At 41.2% G+C, this 21993-nt stretch overlaps 1 protein-coding gene and 1 long non-coding RNA gene across 7 annotated transcripts in view; one reads left to right on the forward strand and one right to left on the reverse strand.

Annotated features, from left to right (window-relative positions):
* TUSC3 (tumor suppressor candidate 3) overlaps nt 1–19105 on the reverse strand; it is a 141029-nt gene extending 121924 nt beyond the window's left edge. For 4 of the 6 annotated variants that reach the window (XR_011141051.1, XR_011141052.1, XR_011141053.1 and 1 more), the window contains exon 1: nt 18889–19082. Coding sequence is in view for 3 of the 6 variants with exons in the window: in XM_068942788.1 (XP_068798889.1) it covers nt 18889–19023 (135 nt within the window). In the remaining 3 variants the exon portion in view is untranslated. Of the gene's footprint in view, nt 1–18294; nt 18328–18888 lie in introns of those variants that run through there. The other 2 variants (XM_068942789.1, XM_009665879.2) reach the window with 2 other exon arrangements.
* Nucleotides 19106–20458: 1353 nt separating this feature from the next.
* The window catches only part of LOC138067210 (uncharacterized), a 67514-nt gene continuing 65979 nt past the window's right edge, over nt 20459–21993 (forward strand). Inside the window, exon 1 of the long non-coding RNA XR_011141054.1 lies at nt 20459–21133. This is a non-coding gene — a long non-coding RNA (uncharacterized lncRNA). The remainder of the gene's footprint in view (nt 21134–21993) is intronic.

Below are 21993 nucleotides of genomic sequence, written 5' to 3' on the forward strand. Positions count from 1 at the left end.
TTTGGCAGATAAAATGCATAGTTTGCAGTTAAATTAAACACCTAGAAGTATGTATTTACTGTCGTTAATTTTACCATACATAATTCACATAATTCATACATAATTCCACCAAAAGGATTTGATCATTACTTCATGAAAGATTGGATTTCAAAAGTTTCCTGTAAGATTTCAGAATTAATCTGCTAATGTGATTTATGGCTCTACATATTTAAAATGAGAAGCTTTCCTCCAAATTATCAGATTATAACTGTTTTCGCAAAAGCATACATTTTAGATTTTGCATTGTAATGCAACTTAAGTCTCTAGAAATTTGTACACCAATTGCTCAAAAGCAGTGGTAATAGTGCATTACTGAACAGCTTCTTAATTGTTTATAATTTGCTATTGCGAATGACCATCTACATTATAGGAGAACGTTAATTCTTGGTGAGGTATAATCTGAGTTACAATAGTTAAGACATTATTGGTATCTAACTACTGTTTTTACAAAGTCCAAGATGCATTACAGTTATTTGACTTTTGCCTACTTAAAATTATGTTTTTAACTGAAAAGTACAGAGAAACATTAAAAATACAAGAAAGGAAATAAACAACAATATGGTAATTAGACTGAAATAAAAACAGAATTTACCTACATAGTACTTAAGGAGTACGTTCCTTATGTTTTAAAAGAAAATCAATGCATAAGAGACCACTTTAAAGACAGAAACTATTTTAAAGCCCTTACACTGTTGTAACAATAATTTGCACATCTTCCCATCAGTTTGTAAGTGTGCACGACTGAGGACTTCAATCTGTTTTTCAGATAATACATAGTCCAGGTACTCAAAAAGTTGAACATGAAGGAAGTAACTGTCCAATCTTGGTGCACATGCCATCTGAAGGGTTTTAAAAAAATATATTAAGTGTTTGACCATCATTTTAATGGATAGTTCTACGAAACTCAAAGAAGGAATTACTTCTACTGCGACTGGGTGTGAGCTAGCTGCCAGCCCCTTGGCAAGGCCAGCTGTAACACCCATAGAAACAGTTGCTCAGCATCTATAGTTACCAGAGAAAGAGGTAAATCAACAACTAGGAACGCACAGTGGTAAATTAAGTAATACATATTTGCAATGTATCCAAGAATCTAAGCCGATACTGAAAATGCAGAAGAAAGGGAAACAACAGCAGCCTAAGATTTGAGACAACAGTAAAACAGATCATAGTACGAACTGAGAAGAACGCATTTAACATTATTTCAGAATCAGTTTGCTGAAATTATTAGCCAACTCTATCCATCTATGAATACTAAATGTGCAAAAAGGGAAGCTTGAAACAGCACTGCATCCAGTTTCTAACAACATAATCTCAAAGGTGCACTTTTGTTTAAAAAGCGAATGTATTGAGCATCTGTCTGAGAATTTTTTGTGCAACATTAACCCATGACTATCCATGAAGTCAGACCACCCTCCAGCTATAACAGTTGATTCACTCCACAAAATATTCATCCGTAAAGTGCAGAAACCCTCTCTAAGCTGTTTATAACACAGCTTATAGGTCAGAATGACTATCGCTATTGCTTGTATCTGCTTCATTCAGATCTTATGACTTCTGGAGGCAGAGTACACAAAGCAGTTGTCTGTGCTGACAAGACACATGACATCTATCCCAAAAGTGAAAATAATGGACGTAAGGAAAAATATAGGCAATATGAATTTGGAAAAGAGTGCACACACCTCTCTGCCCATCATATTCCTACAATTTTAAGAATCTGAGTAAACATACTGTGCCCTATTGTGAACATAAAGAAACAAAAGATATGATCATCATCATTCATTTAAATAAAAATTCAGTACTAACTTATAGCAATTTTTCTAACTGAAGAAGAAAACCTACACCCGCGTAGACATTAAAGAGAAAAGTTATTGCTGGTTTTGCATTACATCAATCCTTCTGAAGGATACTGAGACATGCTTATCATAAGATCTGTATTCTATAATATAAATTATAATAATAGTAGTATTAAAACTTTAAGTGGGGAAAATAATTACAGTAAGATTAAACTTCCATAATTAGAAAATATGATAGCACTAATTAGCTGGAGAGGAGTTTGAGAGTTACTTCACTTTCTACAACACCTCTCATGGAGGTCTGGAAATCACAGAATCACAGAATCATTTAGGTTGGAAGGGACCTCTGGAGATCATCTCGTCCAACCTCCCTGCTCAAGCAGGGTCACCTAGAGCATATTGCCCAGGATCACATCCAGGCGGGTTTTGAATATCTCCAGGGAAGGAGACTCCACTACCTCTCTGGGCAACCTGTTCCGATGCTCTGTCACCCTCACAGTGAAGAAGTTCTTTCTCAGGTTCAGGTGGAACTTCCTGTGGTTCAGTTTCTGCCCATTGCCTCTTGTCCTGTTGCTGGGCACCACGGAGAAGAGGCTGGCCTCATCCTCTTGACACTCCCCCTTCAGATACTTATACACGTGCATCAGATCCCCCCTCAGTCTGCTCTTCTCCAGGCTGAACAGGCCCAGCTCTCTCAGCCTTTCTTCATAGCAGAGATGCTCCAGTCCCCTCATCATCATTGTAGCCCTCCAGTAGTGCCATGTCTCTCTTGTCATGGGGAGCCCACAACTGGACACAGTACTCCAGGTGAGGCCTCCCCAGGGCTGAGGAGAGGGGCAGGATCACCTCCCTCCACCTGCTGGCAACACTCTGCCTCACGCACCCCAGGAGACCATTGGCCTTCTTGGCCACCAGGGCACACTGCTGCCTCATGCTTAACTTGTTGTCCACCAGCATTCCCAGGTCCTTCTCGGCAGAGTTACTCTCCAGCAGGTCAGCCCCCAACCTGTCCTGCTGCATTGGATTATTTCTCCCCGGGTGCAGGACCCTGCACTTGCCTTTGTGGAACTTCAGGAGGTTCCTCTCCGCCCACCTCTCCAGCCTGTCCAGGTCCCTCTGAATGGCAGCACAGCCTTCTGGTGTGTCAGCCACTCCCCCCAGTTCCGTATCGTCAGCAAACTTGCTGAGGGTGCACTCTGTGCCTTCCTCCAGGTCATTGATGAATATATTGAACAAGACTGGACCCAGGACTGACCCCTGGGGGACACCACTAGCTACAGTCCTCCAACTAGACTCTGCGCCACTGACCACAACCCTCTGAGCTCGGCCATCCAGCCAGTTCTCAAGCCACCTCACTGTCCTCTCATCTAGCCCACACTTCCTGAGTCTACCTATGAGGATGTGATGGGAGACAGTGTGCAAAGCCTTGCTGAAGTCCAGGTAGACAACATCCACTGCTCTCCCCTCCTCTACCCAGCCAGTCATCTCCGTCAGAGAATTCCATCAGATTGTCAAGCTTGATTTCCCTTTGGTGAATCTGTGCTGACTACTCCTGATCACCTTCTTGTCCTCCAGATGCTTAGTGATGACCTCCAGGAGGAGCTGTTCCATCACCTTTCCAGGGATGGAGGGGAGGCTGACAGGCCTGGAGTTTCCTGGCTAATCCTTCTGGAGGAGTTTCCTGTACTTTCCTGGCTAATCCTTCCTGCCCTTTTGGAAGACTGCCGTGACATTGGCTTTCTTCCAGGCCTCAGGCACCTCTCCTGATCTCCAGGACCTTTCCAAGATGATGGAGAGTGGCCTAGCGATAACATCCACCAGCTCCCTCAGCACTCGTGGGTGCATCCCCACCAGGGCCCATGGCTTTATGGATGTCAAGTCTGGACAAAAAGATCTCTAACCTGATCCTCCTCGACCAAGGGACAGTCTCCCTTTCTCCAAACTTCCTCTCTTGTCTCCAAGGTCTGGAATTCCTGAGGACTGGCCTTAGCAGTGAAGGCTGAAGCAAAGAAGGCTTTCAGTAACCCTGCCTTCTCTATCTCCTTTGTTACCAGGGCACCCGCCCCATTCAGCAGCGGGCCCGCATTTTCCCTAGTCTTCCTTTTGCTATTGATGTATTTGAAGAACCCCTTCTTGTTGTCCTTGACATCTCTTGCCAGATTTAATTCCAACTGGGCCTTAGCCTTCCTTGTCGCATCCCTGCACACTCTGACAACGTCCCTGTATTCCTCCCGAGTGGCCTGTCTCCTTTTCCACATTCTGTACACTTCCTTCTTCTGCTGGAGTTTGGCCAGGAGTTCCTGACAGGTATACCATGCACCATCTACAGCTCCTAATGCAAAGGTCTTCCTTACACTAGGACAACTGTAGTATACTCTCCACTGGTGTTGCTGAGTTTGCAAAGAAAGTGAAACGCACCCTATGTTGACAAAGGACATTTCTGCATGTGTGACAGCTGCCATTCTGGCCATCACTCAAATCCACAACTGACAACTCAACCTTGGCAGCTTTTTGCTAATAAGACAGTGAATTCTGTTGCACATGGTATATACAGAAACTAGGCGTGTGAAGAGCATCAACCAATGAATTGTCCCAAAAAATGTTATGAAAAACCATATCCGTTTATCTCTCATTCAGGAAAATCTATGCTGTCAAATAATAATTCTAACTCCATAATTGAGAGGATTTTAATGTCCCATATCAAAAAAGGACCTCAATAGTTAAGATGTTATTGAACAACCTAAGTAACTAGCTGCTCTTTCCAGTTCAACCTTTTGAGGAAATGGTACATTTCTCTTTTCATTTACAGTTTGGGTTTGGGTTTTTTTTGTTGTTTTCTATCAGCAACAAAATTTTGTTATTCAGGAAGCCCAGACTCTATTCCTAGCTCTGAGAAATAATAATGGTTAGAAAGCAGGTGGGAAATCAGTTTGGTCATTCTGAAAGGCAGCCTGAGATACGGGATAAGATTTGGACAAACAGTCTTCAGTTCTACACAACTGTTTTTTTGTTTGTTTGTTTTTGGTTTTAATTTTGAAAGTATAAAGCTTCCTGCTTTCTAAGCATCATTTTAATTTTCTTGTTCACAACTCAGGCAGCAGTCCTCTACACAAGATGGTTGGTAGCAGTAACAGTAATTCCCTCCTCTTTCTTCCAGATATTTATCAGGAGGATAACTGCTTATGACCCATAGCAGACACGTAATCAAAATTCCTCAAGTTTATTTTGGTACATGAATCCTTCACTACGGCAAAAAACTGTAATCCACTCTAATTGGTACAGATACATTTATACACACACATATAGCTATCATGTGACAAACTTGCTGTGAGGTATAAGTTCTGCCATAAACTGTTGTTTTTCAAGTGTATTAACAACATATACAAAAGACCATCGCAAGTATCTACAGTACTTCACATGGATGACAGTGGCAAGGAGATCTAGTCAATTTAATGGACAATCTACAATAAGGTACGAACAGAAAGGTTCCAAAGCAGGGCAAAGCATGACTTGTCATCAGAAAAAGAATCTACTTCAAGAAAAACCCTACTTCATATGCTCTATGTTCCATAAACTAAAATTCACAACTTTCTCTTGCTAGAGATGAGAACTGAAATATATGTGAGTTCAAATGATACATCCATCCTGATCTCAAAAGATTGGGTGAAAGTTCAGATTTGATTTTTCCTTCCCTTCTTTCATCATATGGAAGGCAATTTTCTTTCTTCTTTTTGTTTTGATAAAATATTTCACAAACAATTAGAACAAAATTAGGAATACTAGGCAATAAAGGAAGTCATGAAAACACCAAATTAACTGAATGAAAATTCCACTTTTAAAATTGGGTAATTTTTAAATTGTACCCATTTTCTCTGTATGAATATACATTTCAGGACAGCATGCTGTCTTACAGTTTTTTCAGTTTAGTTTTGATCATGACTATATATCTCATTGTGAGAGGAAAAAAGAAGCTTCATTTATCCTCACTTAGCTTATTTCAGTGTCATTTTATTACTAATAGTTACTCATACATTCTTCACCATCTTTGACATTTATTCTTCATAGTTTTATCCCATTATGCCATCCTTTTATTGGTCACTTTATTGTCAAAGCTTGCTAGCAATTTCTATTTCTCAGGAGAAAAATGACATAAATATGATAGAAGCATTAAATTTAGCATTCCTTTACCCTGTGACTCTTACCTCAACATTTTCAAACAATATCACTTTCAAAAAGCTTTCCTTTTTCCTGTCAGCCATCTGGATTAAGTTCTTGCATACTTGCAATTACCCGTACATTAACAGAGAAAAGAAGTATGAAGCATTCCTTGAGCAGGAGTTCCTTTCATCAGAGCGTTACCTTCTCTGTTAAGCCATCCATTATGAGACAAAGGACATAGCATGGTGCTAGAATTAATAAATGGCTTCTGTGGCTCCACAGGAGGTAGACAGTCTTCAGTGATGGATAAAGCCCTTAATCCTTTCCATGTAAAATAATTACTTTTGGAGATTCAGATCTATTTCTGAGCAGTTTAAGGAAAGACTACTCACAGATACCTGCATGTAACTTAGACCTAAATAAAAAAAGTGTAATTAATAAAACTAAAGCAGAATTTTTTGTCCAAACCAAGACTGTATAAAGGGTCTGGAACCTTTAATAACAATAATTAGAAGATCTCTTTTAATGTTTTAAGAAATTAGAATAAACATCTGGGTTCAGCATTAATTCCTTTGCTTAAAATTAAAACTTCAGGTATTTTTCAGTGAATAACTCTGTAATCTACACTGAATTTCAAACAGAAAGTTGAATTAAAATCCACATTAGAAAATAAAAATGTGATGGGAGTGTTTACCAAAACAACATCTTGTTTTCGTAAAACATGAATATCTCATGAAGTCTAAATTTCTAAATTTAGAAATCTGTTTTTCATTCTTCAGAAAACTAAACACTAATGACTAAAGAGTTAATAACCAAAACTAGCTAAAAGTGTTTCTCTCTTAGGAGCTCATTTTTAAAACACTTTCTTTCAACTCTCTGTTGAGTCAAGATTCACCGTAGGGCCTTCAGAAAAAATTTGTTTCCTCCAGACAATTTTTATATCAAAGCAGGTCACTAAATTAAGCAAAAGTTTTATTTTCACTTCTTGAGAGAAAAGTAGTGCAGACTTCAAATTACTTTGAAGAAACAAAGCTGCTGCATCAGCTAACGAACCATGACTTCTGCATGACAGCACAATGCGTTCACTGCTTGAAAAAATGATGTTGCTACAACTGAACAGCTTTCGTTGGATTTTTGAGTCTCTTAGATGCCAATAGACTAACACAGTAATAAAAGTGTAGTTATATTACCTGAATAAGGTGGGGCAGGAAAAATACAATTAAAGTTTTACTTCATTGTGTTTTTCCTCAGACTCCAGAGTTTTAACTATTGTTAAAACTATATTTTACCTGAAAATGCAATATATACTTGTACTTATGACCTCTCCAATTTACCTAACTTTAGGCTCTTAAAAAACTCATCCTAATCTTTTTATAAATAGAGTGAAGAGGGAAATACCATTCAGATTTTACATGGTCTGAACTGACTCCTCTTCCACCACTGACGGTGCTTAGGGTTGCTAAACCTCCAACCTCAACTGAAAGTCTAAAGTTCAGGTTTTCACTGGGATGAATTCAGTGTTTTCTGAGGTAGCCCCCACACAAATATGTCTTTTACAGCATAAAACATTTTGCACTAAAATAAAGTCATCACCTTTTATTCCTTCCCCATCTTATATTGCATTAAAACTACCTATAAACTAAACCACAAACACCACTATAATCTTGTGCTAAACTCTCCCTTACTTGGTATCCCTAGGTACAATACAGTGCTTAGTTTAAGTCACAGAAAAAGCAGTTGACTGGAAAATTCTGATCTAGAGCAAACAGGAAGAGAGACTAGAGCTAGTAATTTCAGATTTGAACGAATATCTCCTAGTTGCCACTGGGTAACTATAAGCTAAATTTTGTGCATTCTTGCTCTCCTCCGCATTGTTGGAATATACAAACAGTGAAAGGCAGAAGTGCTGATTAGAGCACCTTTATGCTCCCAGCAAGGCCATTACTTCCAAACATGCAGGGGTTGGCACTATAAGCACTGGGCTTTGGCAGCACTTTATTCCTTCAGCCACCTACAGTGATACCAACAATTACAAATGGAAAAGCGAGGGAAGTTTAGATGGAGAAAGTGAGTGTACAGGGCTATCCTGAAGAATTCTCATTACAGGATAGTAACCCTGATGTCCTTTACTGCCCTCTGTGTGTTCCCAAACTTAGAAGTTTGGCAGGCAGCACTCCCATCTCCAGATGGTGGGATAAGTAAGCCTAGTAGAACAGACTGCATTACAATATTTTACATTAAACATTTATTGCATTAAATGTATAAATAGTTCTGGGAACCCAGGACCTCCCTCTTCCAAATGATCATCATTCAGCTACAAAATTATCTTCCCTCTTGTACCTCTCCGGCCCAGTGAACCCTGCAACCTGCTCTGAAGTTTTGTGCCTGTGTGAAAGGAGAGATTGACTACATCTATGTACACTGCAAAAGACTGGATCTGTAGAAAAAAATAACTGCTGCTCAAGTCCTAACACCCTCACTCTGCACATTTTAAGTATTTTGCTTCAAACTAGTTCTAAACTGCTTCCAAGGGCTGAACGTACATTAGCAATTGGAGCGCATTTCCTGCATTTCTGGAGTGCATGTTTCAGCTTAGCTGCATTACTAGAATCCAGTTCACACACTCAGAAACCAGTTCAAAATATAAACAATGCATTAAGGGTGGAAGACAACTGATTTACCTCAGAGCAGGAGCCTGCTTTGGAACTAAAACAGTAACACCGATCACCTTAAGAGGCTTCAAGTATCCTGAAAAACAGACAGTCCAGTGTTTAGGGTACTTTATTAAGTGGGATAATTATTTGACATCTGTGAAACTGTGTCAACTGTTCAAGTGCTTCAGTTTCCTGCATAAACCACAAGGCTACTATATATAAGAATGAGATGCCACATTTCATCGGTAAATGCAATCCTTTTGGTGAGTACTGCAAGTTCATAGCAAACAATGCCTTCGTTTTAAGAATGCCTGGTTTCTACATACAGAATGGGCTAAAATACAAGTCACCAAACCAGATGAGTATTGTCCTGCATACGGACAGAAGCAGAACTTCATATGTCTACTGGTTTTAAACAAATACAGTAACGTTAACAGAATCAATAGTTAAATAAGAGCATTTTAGATCAAAATTTTGCACTCCAAAAGCTACATTCTCCATGAAGTATGGTTTACACACTCATCATTTCCAGAATCTAGGTTTAGAGTTGTAGGAAGACAAAAAACCTGTAGCTGTAAACACAAGGATAAATGCTATTTCATGTATGCCAGGACATACATACACACATACCTATATATGTGTGTGTAAAATTTTATTTCAAATATAAATATATATATATTTATATGCATTGTCTGATTTCTCCAAGCCGGGTAAATCGAACAAAAAAGAAGGCGTAATGAGCTTTCTCATTTTTTCTAAGTGGAAAATGGTTAGCAATGCCCACAACCAAAAAAAGACCAGAGGAAATGAAAAACAATGATAATATCTGGAGGCTGTCCAACAGATATTAATAATGTGTTATCTTAGTTTCTAAACAAATTGCCCACTAAAGAAGTTAGTACACTACTATCAACAAACAGAGATTTGAAGAAAAGTTATAAATACGGGCAAGAGCTGTTGTCCGCACCTTGCTTAAAAGAGAAGAGAAAGTCTCTAACAACATAATAAAAAGGTTTATCCAGTAGCTTTAGTCTGAATGCACTGTTCCTATCCAGCTGGCTGGGTGACAATTTCTCCCTTGTCCATTTAAAGCATTGTCTTTTTATCAATAACTAAGCAAACTTATTTGCTGTGGACAGAAGAGGCATAACAGTCCCCCATCTTCCTCTTCAGTAAGCTTCCTAGGACTTCAATCCTCCTTGGAAATTCAGTGAAATTCCTGCCACACACCTTCCAATTAAGATTGCAAGCTTTGGCAGTAATTAGGCATAGAACTAAAAGATGAAAAAACTTCCAATGAAATGCATTAATGCTCAACTATCATATGGTTACCAAGAACATAAACCATGAATACAATATTTAGAAGTGTGATGTAAAAATGATAAAAACAAATTCAAACAACAATAATCCCAGTCTCTAGCCTCTGATTTGTAAAAGTTTTTAAAATTCTCATATCGGAACACACTTGATTATCGAATTTGGCTTCTCTTACATCTCGATATTTAAACCTGGTAAACACTTCTATTATTTTTTAATGCAAGGTCTAGTCATATTTCCTTGAAGAAAAAGAATACTGTTGGAACAATTTCTTGTATGAAATTACCAAGTACCAAGAGAACAATCACTACTTGACTGTAATAAAAATGACACATTTAAGCAGCATGACCAAAATGCTTATGCTGGATCAAAACAGTATTTGATTGAATGACGCTAACTTGTCTTTTCAGGAGTGTATCTTTTGTGTGTTTTTTAATATATTTACACATAATATTTGTGTCAGCACATTTCATAGGCATTTTGCCTCAAATTCAGATTAACTATTCATAGAAAAGAAAAAGTGGATCAGATTCAACACTCCTACCTATCAGGCAACTCACTGAGCAAGTTACATTTCAGCATGAGTGAAGCAGAATAATCTGGTACTTGCTGAGCAGTTCAGAGAATATGCAGGAGGAATCTGTCGATTAATGAAGTTTTATGTGCCATTAACAGCAGTTTTATTTAAGGCCACTTTAAACTGATTTTTGCAACACTTAACTATAAACATGGAAAGCCTGAAAGCCTTCTTACAGTATAACAACAATATTTAAAAAAATTTTGGAAATAAGGTCAGAAAGGTACAAACATAAGAGCAAATAAAGTTTTACTCTTTGTGCTTTTATAGTAAAGCATTGCATTTAATGTCATATAACCTATTCATACATTCCATTAATTCTGTTAGTCTAGTTGTTGAAGCAAAGAAAAAAATCTAGGAATGATGACTGACTACTGACTACTCCTGATCATCTTCTTGTCCTCCACATGCTTAGTGAGGACCTCCAGGAGGAGCTGTTCCATCACCTTTCCAGGGATGGAGGGGAGGCTGACAGGCCTGGAGTTTCCTGGCTCCTCCTTCTTGCCCTTTTGGAAGACTGCCGTGACATTGGCTTTCTTCCAGGCCTCAGGCACCTCTCCTGATCTCCAGGACCTTTCCAAGATGATGGAGAGTGGCCCAGCAATAACATCCACCAGCTCCCTCAGCACTCGTGGGTGCATCCCCACCAGGGCCCATGGATTTATGGATGTCAAGTCTGGACAAAAAGATCTCTAACCTGATCCTCCTCGACCAAGGGACAGTCTCCCTTTCTCCAAACTTCCTCTCTTGTCTCCAAGGTCTGGAATTCCTGAGGACTGGCCTTAGCAGTGAAGGCTGAAGCAAAGAAGGCTTTCAGTAACCCTGCCTTCTCTATCTCCTTTGTTACCAGGGCACCCGCCCCATTCAGCAGCAGGCCCGCATTTTCCCTAGTCTTCCTTTTGCTATTGATGTATTTGAAGAACCCCTTCTTGTCCTCCTTGACATCTCTTGCCAGATTTAATTCCAACTGGGCCTTAGCCTTCCTTGTCGTATCCCTGCACACTCTGACAATGTCCCTGTATTCCTCCCAAGTGGCCTGTCTCCTTTTCCACATTCTGTGTGCTTCCTTCTTCTGCTGGAGTTTGGCCAGGAGTTCCTTGCTCATCCATGCAGGTCTCCTGCCCACTTTGCTGGACTTCTTACTCAGAGGGATGCACCCATCTTGAGCCTGGAGGAGGTGATGCTTGAATATTAACCACCTCTCCTGGACCCCTCTTCCTTCCAGGGACCGATCCCATGGGATTCCTCCAAGTAGGTCTCTGAAGAGGCCCAAGTTAGCTCTCCTGAAGTCCACGGTTGTAATCCTACTCATTGCCCTGCTCCCTCCTCGTAGGATCCTGAACTCCACCATCTCATGGTCACTGCAGCCAAGGCTGCCCCCAACCTTCACATCTCCAACCAGTCCTCCTTTATTTGTTAGTATGAGGTCCAGCAGCACACCTCTCCTTGTTGGCTTCTCTACAACTGTGTCAAGAAATTGTCATCAGTGCTCTGCAGGAACCTCCTTGACTGTTTGTGCCTAGCTGTGTTGTCTTCCCAGCAGATGTCAGGGTGGTTGAAGTCCCCCATGAGAACCAGGGCCTGTGATCGTGAGGCTACTTCCAGCTGTCTGTAGAAGGCCTCATTGACTACTTCTTCCTGATCAGGTGGCCTGATGGGTAAACATCCACAACAGTTTCACCCTTGTTAGCCTGCCCTTTAATCCTTACCCATAAGCTCTCAACTCGCTCTTCATCCACACCTAGGCAGAGCTCCACACATTCTAGTTGCTCCCTCAGATAAAGAGCAATTCCATCACCTCTTCTTCCTGGCCTGTCTTTCCTAAAAATCACATAGCCATCCATGACAGCATCCCAGTCATGTGAACTATCCCACCATGTCTCTGTAACCGCAATGAGATCATGGCCCTGCGACCGCACACAGGTCTCTAACTCTTCCTGCTTATTCCCCATGCTGCGTGCATTGGTATACAGGCATTTCAGAGAGCCAGTCAAGCATGCAAGCTTCCCAGGAGAGGTGCAAGAGGATCCTCCACAGCCATGTTGCATGCTGTCTCCCCTGGCTGTATGCACCCGCTGGAGGCATCCTGACTTGAGCGGTGTTTTACTGACTCCCCTGCCACTATACCACTCCCCTTCCCCCATCTTGCCTAGTTTAAAGCCCTCCTTACCAGGCTGGCCAATCTGTTGGCAAAGACGCGTGTGCCCCGCTTAGTGAGGTGGATCCCATCGCTCCCCATCAGCTGCTGGTCTTCAAACAGGGTCCCATGGTCATAGAAACCAAAGCCCTGTTGCCAACACCAGCGGCGCAGCCAGCTGTTAACTTGGAAAACTCGTCTACTCCTCCTCCCATCCTTTCCCCTCACAGGCAAGATTGAGGAGAAAACAACCTGGGCTCCCAGACCCTTGACCACCATTCCCAGAGCTCTGAAGTCCTGTTTGATGGTTTCCAGTTTGCCTTTTGTGTCGTTAGCACCCACATGGAAGATGTAGAGGGTAGTAGTCCGATGCATGGACAAGCCTTGGCAGTCTTTCCATGACATCTCTTATTCGAGCCCCTGGCAGGCAGCAAACCTCTCTGGACAAGAGGTCAGGTCGGCAGATAGGTGCATCTGTCCCCTGCAGCAGGGAGTCACCCACAACAATCACTCGCCACTTCTTCCGGGGGTTCCTGCATGGCACAGGGTCTGCCAGGCCAGTTGCCTCCCTTGGAGCCATGCCCAGCTCCTCCTCAGCTTGGAGGGCGCTAAACTTGTTCTTCACAGGCAACTCTTGAGGAGGAGCAAGAGCCTTTCTCCTTCTACGAGAGGTCACCAGCTTCCAGCCCTCTTCAACAGTGTTATGATGCACCTTTACACACAGTACAGAGCCCTCCAACAACTCCGCTGCAGTTGGGGGGGGGGGGGGGAACTCCTGGAGCTGAACAGTCTCCGAGAATGCCCTGTCAATCTCCCGCTCATCCTCTCAGATGCTACGCAGCCTACTAACTTCCTCCCGTAACTCCTTTATCTGGTGACGCAACTGGTCAACCACAGCACACCTCATGCAGGAGAGCTGACTGTCAGCCCAGGCCCCACGGAGAGGCCCCAGGCACTCCCTGCAGCCTGACACCTGCAGGGCTGCATCTGCTGTCTGAGGGTCTGTCTGGGTTGAAGCCTCAGACACAGCCGATGCAGCACCTCCAGCAGCCACTGGGGAACGTGCTCTGCGGCGTGTCATGACCATGCCCCGGGGAAGGACACACCACTATGCAAAATGGAGAGGTGCCTTCTTTGCCTTCTGGCGCCCTTCTGCGCAAACTGCTGCGTCTGTTCGCTGCCTCTGTTGGCTGTGCTCTGAAATCCCTGAAACCATACCCTATAAACTACAATCATTGTGTGCTTACACCACCTTAACTGTAACTATGTCAGTGTGTAAAAAAATGAAAAAAATAACAAAATGCAGCAACATCAATGGAGCCAGAAAGAATGCAATACTTTGTAACCTAATGACTGGAGTCACATTTTACTTTTTTACTGCTGCAACTTTTAAGGACAATACATAACCCTGATTGAAGAATTAGTATACAGAAGTAGTCATCACCACTACCTCCTCCTCCTATAGCCAAAGCCTGCAAGCACTTTCCCAGAACATCTATATTAGGAAACGATGTCAAGTTCTGGATACAAAGTGGACAGCACAGCTTTGTAGTTCTGACTCTACCATCCATACTCTAAAGGACAAGATTTCAGACATATCTGTCCGCTCTCTTCTTGCCTAGCTCAAGATAACTGACTGCACAGTACGCGAGTGTTGCAACCCATGGTGAGGTGCCCAACTCTTTCCATAACTGCCTAACCTGTTCTACAATTGCCTAACCTAGCTGTATCTTGAATTTCTCTCTTTGAACAACTACCTAAGCATCTGCTGATATATTTATTTATTCCCTCATTGAATCCTGCTCTACATCTTCCAGGGTATCTAGAAAAGTATGTCACCTCTTCCAGGTAAAATAGATTTCTATACATATTCAAATACCTTCTTTACATTGTCAGATCAGCTTTCCATACTCTGTTTTATCAAGGTTAAGTATTTCCCAACATCTTATCTGCTTAGTTTTATCATTCCCTGTATTAACCAACGTTGCAGAATCTGAGTCTCTAGGTACGTCTTTTATAGAAAAATGAAGATTTACATAAAAGTACATTAATAAGATTAAAAGCAAAAATGATTAATTTTCACATTATTTTAATACCCCAGTGAATTATTAATTCTGGATTAAATGCAATTTAGATTTAGTTCTAGCTTACTATTAAAAGTAGAGGAAGGTCATATAAGATTGATGCTAAGTTAAAAAAGGCAAAAGAACAAAATGTTTTAGCTAATAATTTGGAGCATTGAAGTCAACAGTAGAGAAAGACAGAGAACCTACAATTATCAAGAAAAGTTTAAGTTGCAGCAACGAAATAAGTACCTCCCACACTTTATTGTTAAAACAGCCATGTTCCTTAGCGTGGTGAAGAAAAACCCTTCCAATACAAATGTTGGAATTATTCAAAAACAGACTCTTAGAGGGTATAGCAGTTCCGAATTAAGTTTAACTTCATGCTCAGAATGCAGCTCAATCACTGACAGGATATAAGTAAATATGTGAAAAAAGCCTGAATGTGTAGCAAGCAGGACTTGAAAATATGCAGCACTAAGGGAATTAGCTAATCAATTAGCTGAACAACTGTCAATTACTTCCACAAGTCGCAGAAAACAGGCTAAGTATCAAAGAGTTCATTTAAAAAAAAAAAAAAAGCTTATCCAAATATTTGTAAGTTAATAAAACAAAAAGCAGAAATAAAACCTAAACTTTAGGTAGTTTTTTTAAATTGTATTAGCTACATTTTTGCCTTATAAGCCCAAAAATCTCTTTTGAAAAGACATGCACATTAGCTCAGATATTAACACACGCACATCAAAGCCTAGAAAAATTAAACATAAGTGGAAATATAAAGGATTCAGGACCAGACCCTGTCTGAGTTGGTCTTCGTAAGACAAATGAAAACGGAAAGTAACTGAACTTCCTAATTCTGTAGCAGTATGCTGAGTAGCAAGGGGATATAAAATGATGAAAAAGTCAAATTTAAAACAGAGCAGAAAGCAATGTCTATCCTTAAAACAGCAGATGCTATAGCCTTCAGCAACTCTGAACTCAAGATGCAATTCCACAAAGAGACTGCACAGCTATAAACATGGGGTGGAAGGGAGTGCTAATCCTATGAACCTGATATACAGGTGTTTTATGCAATTTTGCCCAACTTTTGCACAATTACCGGTATGTCTGAAATTCAAAAATAAGTTGCTGTAGATTCAGAAGAAAAGAGCAAAAAAAGTAACGGAACAGTAAAATTAGGTTAAGAACTGCTACTCCTTAAGTAGAAGATGACAAATTTAGGGTATTCTAAAGTGGTATAGCAAGAAACAGTGATCAAAAGAAAAAGAAATCCTAACAGTAAGTCCTATTAGAGGGGAAAACAGTCTCCCCAAAGAAATGATAGAAGTCTTGCCACTTTAGCAACCATAAAAAAGAGTGCTATCATGAAGATGATATTGAGAAAGGTGCAAATCTTCTGCATCCCAAATATCTGGGATTATTTTTTGTAACCAAAATATTGCCAGTTGTTTTTGAATTCTTTCATAAGTAATTCATTCAGCGCAACTATGAATTTACTTATTTTTCTCAGAACATAAAGGACTTTCTATACTGTAGTAACAGCACTTGAAATATGAGTCTTTCCATCTGAAATGCAGCTTTGAGAAACACAGTACAAACATCTTTCAATTTATTCATTGGCAGTCTATCATTATTGCAAGTTTCAGCACTAAAAATCAGACTGGTGACTGAATTATATATATAATGTATGTATGTGTATATATGTATACACCCCCCCACACACACATATTAAAGAAGATATTGCATGAGATGAAAAGATGAGCAATACTTTCTATTAGGACAGCTTCCAAATTTATTAGATCAAGAGGAAGAAGCCTAAAACAAATACAAGATAAAGTCACTTTTTTAGTTCCATCACTAGCTTCGCCAACAAAATTTGAACTCCAAAACACTTAAACATGAAATCGATAAATTCAAACATTCAAAAGAGTAATGAAAAATCATGCTTTCCGCCCTCTAAATATACCTTCTGATTTTTCCACAGCACTTGGAAAATAAAGATTGTATCTGCTTGAGTTCTATGTGGTTGCACAGAACATGCTGTATAAAAGGTTATAGAACAGAGCAGGTGAAAAAACGTCAATTAAGCCACTGATCTGTCTTATGACAGGAAGGATGCCAAATGGAGACATCTGGGACAGAAAAAAGTTTCAGCAATCCAATTACACAAACACTATCAGGCTGCTATAAGGATCCTTTATTTAATTTACTGCATGCAATAACTACAGACACTACCATTTGCTATATAGACTCGTTAAAATAAGAACTGCTAGTATATTTTGTCAAACTTGTCTAAAACTTTAGTTACTTCAGGAGAGTCGAGAAAGAGATACAGAGGTTTTTGCTGCTCACAAAAACAAATTAGCAGAAAATAAACAATTCTTGCAAACACCTTTCTTCCCCCTAATTTTTAGGGCAGAAGAGAGAAAAACAAATTTAGAATTGCATTCAAAGGATTTTATATTTTCAGGCACGACTTACCACTATTATTTCACTTCAGACTAGGATAGTTATTTAAAAGCTTTAAGGATTGCAACAAAAGATAAAATGACAAATTACACAAATGAATACAAATCCTCCATTTTAAATACACCTTCAACACTACTTGAAACCAAACTTACAGTCAGGACTGAATTTCCTTTCAAAGATTCAACTTTTGCCACATCTTAATTTTTAATAAGGCTTTTAATGGGGAGCCTGTACTTGGTATAAATGCCAAACATTTTCCTGCATGCTCACTCAAAAATAAAAACATGTCATGCTCCACAGTCTGGAGACCAAACACAAATTTGCAGTGACGAGCAGGTCAAATAGGCTGTACATTCAAGGTTAATATTAAACAAAACTCTAAAAGATAAAGACAGGAAACTGAAATTTTGGTTATCACTGTTTTGTTAAAATAGTATCAGAAATCCTGAGACACTCAAGAATCTGTACCTTATACTACATGTGCCATCGAACCCATGCTGAACACTCCTAACTCTTCATATATCGTTCCCTTTTCCTTTATCCAACACTGATTATTTGCTCAGTGTTGAAATAAATGGAATTTCCAAGATATTATCAGTAACAATTTCCTCTGCAGAAGGCTATTCTTCCTTCTTTCCTTTTTCTCTATTGCCACTGGCTCTACCACATGCTCCTCACCATTTCTTTCTTTCAAATAAATAGCCAGAAACATTTATCAGATTTAAAAAAAAAAAAAATCAATCTTAACAAGAAATGAAATACTGCAACAGTGTATGCTCATTCATCAGTCATTAAAAAGTTCTCTCCTTCCCTCTTCCCTACATTAAGAAAAACTGCAAAGAAATTCTAGTCATCAGTCTGGCACTGGGTGTATGTGAACTTAGGCTGAATTTGGGTGCAAGCTAGGAAGAAATATAATACGCTCTAGTAACATTAGACTATAAAAAGGGAAAATATTAGCCACACGGAAAAGCAATTTGTTGCACATTTCCATATTTAAATATCAAAGTTACTGAAAACATACTGCTGCTACTAAAACCAGACTAGATCTGCTCCTCCCCCCCACCCCCATTTCCCTTAAACACACCTTGAATGAAACATTCATATTGACAGGCACAGCCAGGACTCGGTTGTGCGCACACACCAGCTGTAATCCTTTCAACGTTATTTATTAACTCAGGGCATTCATTTCAGGTGGCACCATAAACACACGGTTTGATTTTACTCCTCGCCCTCGCTTAGTCCAGGTGAATTGCTCCTGTAACTCCCCGCACACAAACACCCTACTGCGAGGGCACCGCCACGGGGACGGGACCGGACCAGCCCAAAGCGGCTTTATTGGGCGCGGGCCGGTGGAGGGCTCCCTGGGGGCGAGGGCACGACGCGCGCGGGCGGCTAACGGCCTGCCGCTACCGGCGGCGACGGAGGCGGCCGCTGCCGGCTGCCGGCCATCTTCCGCCGCCCCACAGGCGCCCCCTTCAGGGCCGGGAGGGAGGGAGAGGAGCCCGCGGGAGGGAGGAGGGCGGCCCACGCCCGGAGCAGGGCGGCCGGGGGCGAAGAGCGCCCCCTCTCCGGGGCACCGCCGGGCGCTAACGAACGCAGAGGAGGGGGCAGGCGAGCACGGCCGAGCAGCCACAGCCCCTCGGCTGGGCGCGGCGGCGAAAGAAGCAAACGTTTCTACCTCCTTCTTCTTCTGTCCTCCTCCGAGCTGGCCGCAGAGGAGGAGCAGCAGGAGGAGGAGGAGGAGGCGGCAGCTCCCGGCCGACAGGTGCAGCAGGTGCAGCAGCCGCCGCGGCGCCCTAGCACCCAGCGCCATGTTTCCCCCTCCCTGCGGTCGCCAACCTCCTCCGGAGGGTACCTGCGACACCGCTGCCCACCTCCTCCCCGCTGATTGGGCTCGGGCTCGGGCCAATCGGAAGCGCTCTGGAGCGCGACGGCTCTTGGGAGATGTAGTTCTTCTCGCCTTAGCCTCACCGCGTGCTTCCTGGGGCGCTCCGACGCCATGTCGGCGGCTGTGGCGCGCAGGGGAGGCCGCCGGCCTCGTCGGCGCCGAGGCCTCCACTGAGGTAGGCCTTGATCCTAGCAGGTGCTGAGCATCAGCCTCTCGGGCGCCAACACGCCACCCTACATGCAGGACGTGTACAACGGACACATGCTGTCAGCTTTTTCAGGAGCAGGGTCTTGCACCAAAGTTGCACCCTTGTAAGTAGTGCTGGTCCCTGGCCGTGTGCTGGATGCTTCTGCCCCGGCTTGCCATGAGCAGCTTTATCCTGCTGGTCACAATTCCCATCTGCGTAAGAGCTGGCCACCACAGCTACTGGAAGCAGTAAGTGCCGTCATGAATCAAGACGATGATCTGCATTAAAAAGGAAAATTTTCCGCATGTGTGCACGTGTACACTTTTCGCATTTCACTGTTCACACAAGACGTTTTCCTTGCAGAAAATAATATTAATGTAATATACTGGTACAATTAATTTGAAATCAATTCCCAGAGCATTAACCATGCAGCCTTAATTTGGTACTCTCATGCATGATACAATCTTCAAATAGGTGATCACGTATTTTTTTCCACAGAAGTACACCCTGTGCATTGCACAAGATAGGTAATGTTAAATTAATGAGCATACTTAATTTTTTCCTTTTTTTAGGCTTCCAAGTATTCACCTTATACTACATAACTTATTCACACACATCTGCACTGAAGACTCCAAAGACTGAACTACTCATTTCTTTAGAGATTTTTTTATGTCACTCAAAAATATGAATTTTATAATCAAAGCACCATAATAAAATAGAAAAGCAAGAGACTGAGACTGGTTTCTAACTATCTGTTTATTATGGGCAGTTAATTTTACAGAATTTTTAGATGATATTTTGATGATAATATCAAATGATAGTTTGATGATATTGGAGAGGTCTTAGCATTGTATATTTAAAACATCAAAAAGTCTGTCATGTTTCTTTTGCTTCTGTTACATCTGCAATGCGCCTTTGAGAAAAGTCAAGTTACTTGCATACACAGGAATTGTATATCATACTCAGATCAACTACCAGATGCTTAAGACTGATAAAAGCCTCTAAGTTCAAGAGAGTTCAGACCATCTATTATCCACATCCATCAGATCATCCTTATCACTGCGCAATAATAATCATAACGTGGTAGGCAATCTGGGCCCTACTTCTCAAGTATATAGGGTGGTTGGTCCAACAGCCCTTGACTTAAGACTTTTTTAATTGAGACACCATGGCTGCCATAATTCTTTAAAACGAGATCTGCATACTGTCCGCGGACATTCTTTCTAAACAAATCACAGATCTTGTCATTCCTAATCTCAGTTACCCAAAATTTACTCTATGTAGTATTTAACAACCATTATATCTCATGGGAAGTTAAACAGTAAATTGTGAAGGAGAGAGACTACCTGAGCAGTTGAGAGCCTAACGCTCTGCTGAAATGGATCGTACTATCACCTTGTGAACATCGTGGCCCAAAAGCTCCCTGCCTTTTTTCAGATGAACAGTTAGTTCCAGAAACTCTTTAATTGGATCTAACCTGCACCTAGGCCACATCAGTCTGAATCCCATCCATAGCAGAAGTCTTTGGAATGGAAAGAAAAAATTCCTGACTGAACTCTTCATATTTGAAATTGGAAGCTTTGAAAAACAATGATCAAAATACATCAGAAATGTAAAAGGCACTCAAATGGTATAAAGGAGAAAAAATACTCATACAAATGGTTGCGAAGAATTACGGACTGGACCGTTGAAAATGAGGAAAAGAGTGAGAATCAGGTGGCCAAGGTAGAACATTTGCAAATAGGAAAGAGTTTGGAAGAAAGAAAAGGAACAGAAGGAAATGGAAGAAAAGAAAGGACACAGGAAGAGGCTCACATGGATAGCAAAGTGAATGCAGGAAGATTGGAGGTGAGAGACTTTCTTTTCTTCCATATGTGTTCCAGGGTTTGGCGGGGGAGGGTCCAGTGTCTCTGGAGCATGCAGACTCATCTTCCCTAGCATGAGCTGGGGAAGAAAGGCGTGGAGAAGCCACCATGCCTCATTGTTTCTGTCTCGTTTCTTGTGAACGAAGATGTATCCTATTTTGGTTTTGAAACCCCTTATGCTATCATTAATCTCTAAGGCTCCACTAACCTCAGGTGCCTTTTTCAGATAAAAACATCACTTTTAAATGATTTGGCCTTTTATAGCACCCTGAAAACCCCTATCTGTTTTAAGATGGACTCTTATGAGCATTCTAATGTCCACTTTTTAGGATGTAGTTGAAAAGCAATAATAGCAGCAACTTACTGAAAGCAAGATGGAGCCATATACTTGAGAAGCTTATACTGCCAAGACAGTGTATCTTGTACCATTCAGTTTGGGAACAGTGGTGCCTCAGAAACAGTGCTTCCATGTCATTGTGACAGAGTGTCCTGGTCTTTCCACTGTCAGTACCTCTACCCTACGCTAGCCACCACTTCCATTATTTCTATGATTAACCCTATAATAACCTAAGTTACCTAGTGGGCATATGGTATGATACTATGGTATGGGACTGAAGTCATCCCCTGTCCCTCCCCACAGTGAGGAAGAAGAGAATAAAAAACAGAAAGAGAACAAAATAAAAACAGAGACATTAGCGTAATAGATTGCAGATGCGTGGCTCTGGAGAAAGAAGTGCTGTGAGTTTTGGATAGGAGGATCATCTGGCAAAGTGAGGAACAGCTAACAGAAACATGACAAACCAACAGGTCAGATTAGCTCAAATCAGACCTTGCAATCCAGAA

Source organism: Struthio camelus, chromosome 4, assembly GCF_040807025.1.
Source record: "Struthio camelus isolate bStrCam1 chromosome 4, bStrCam1.hap1, whole genome shotgun sequence".
Taxonomy (NCBI): domain Eukaryota; kingdom Metazoa; phylum Chordata; class Aves; order Struthioniformes; family Struthionidae; genus Struthio; species Struthio camelus.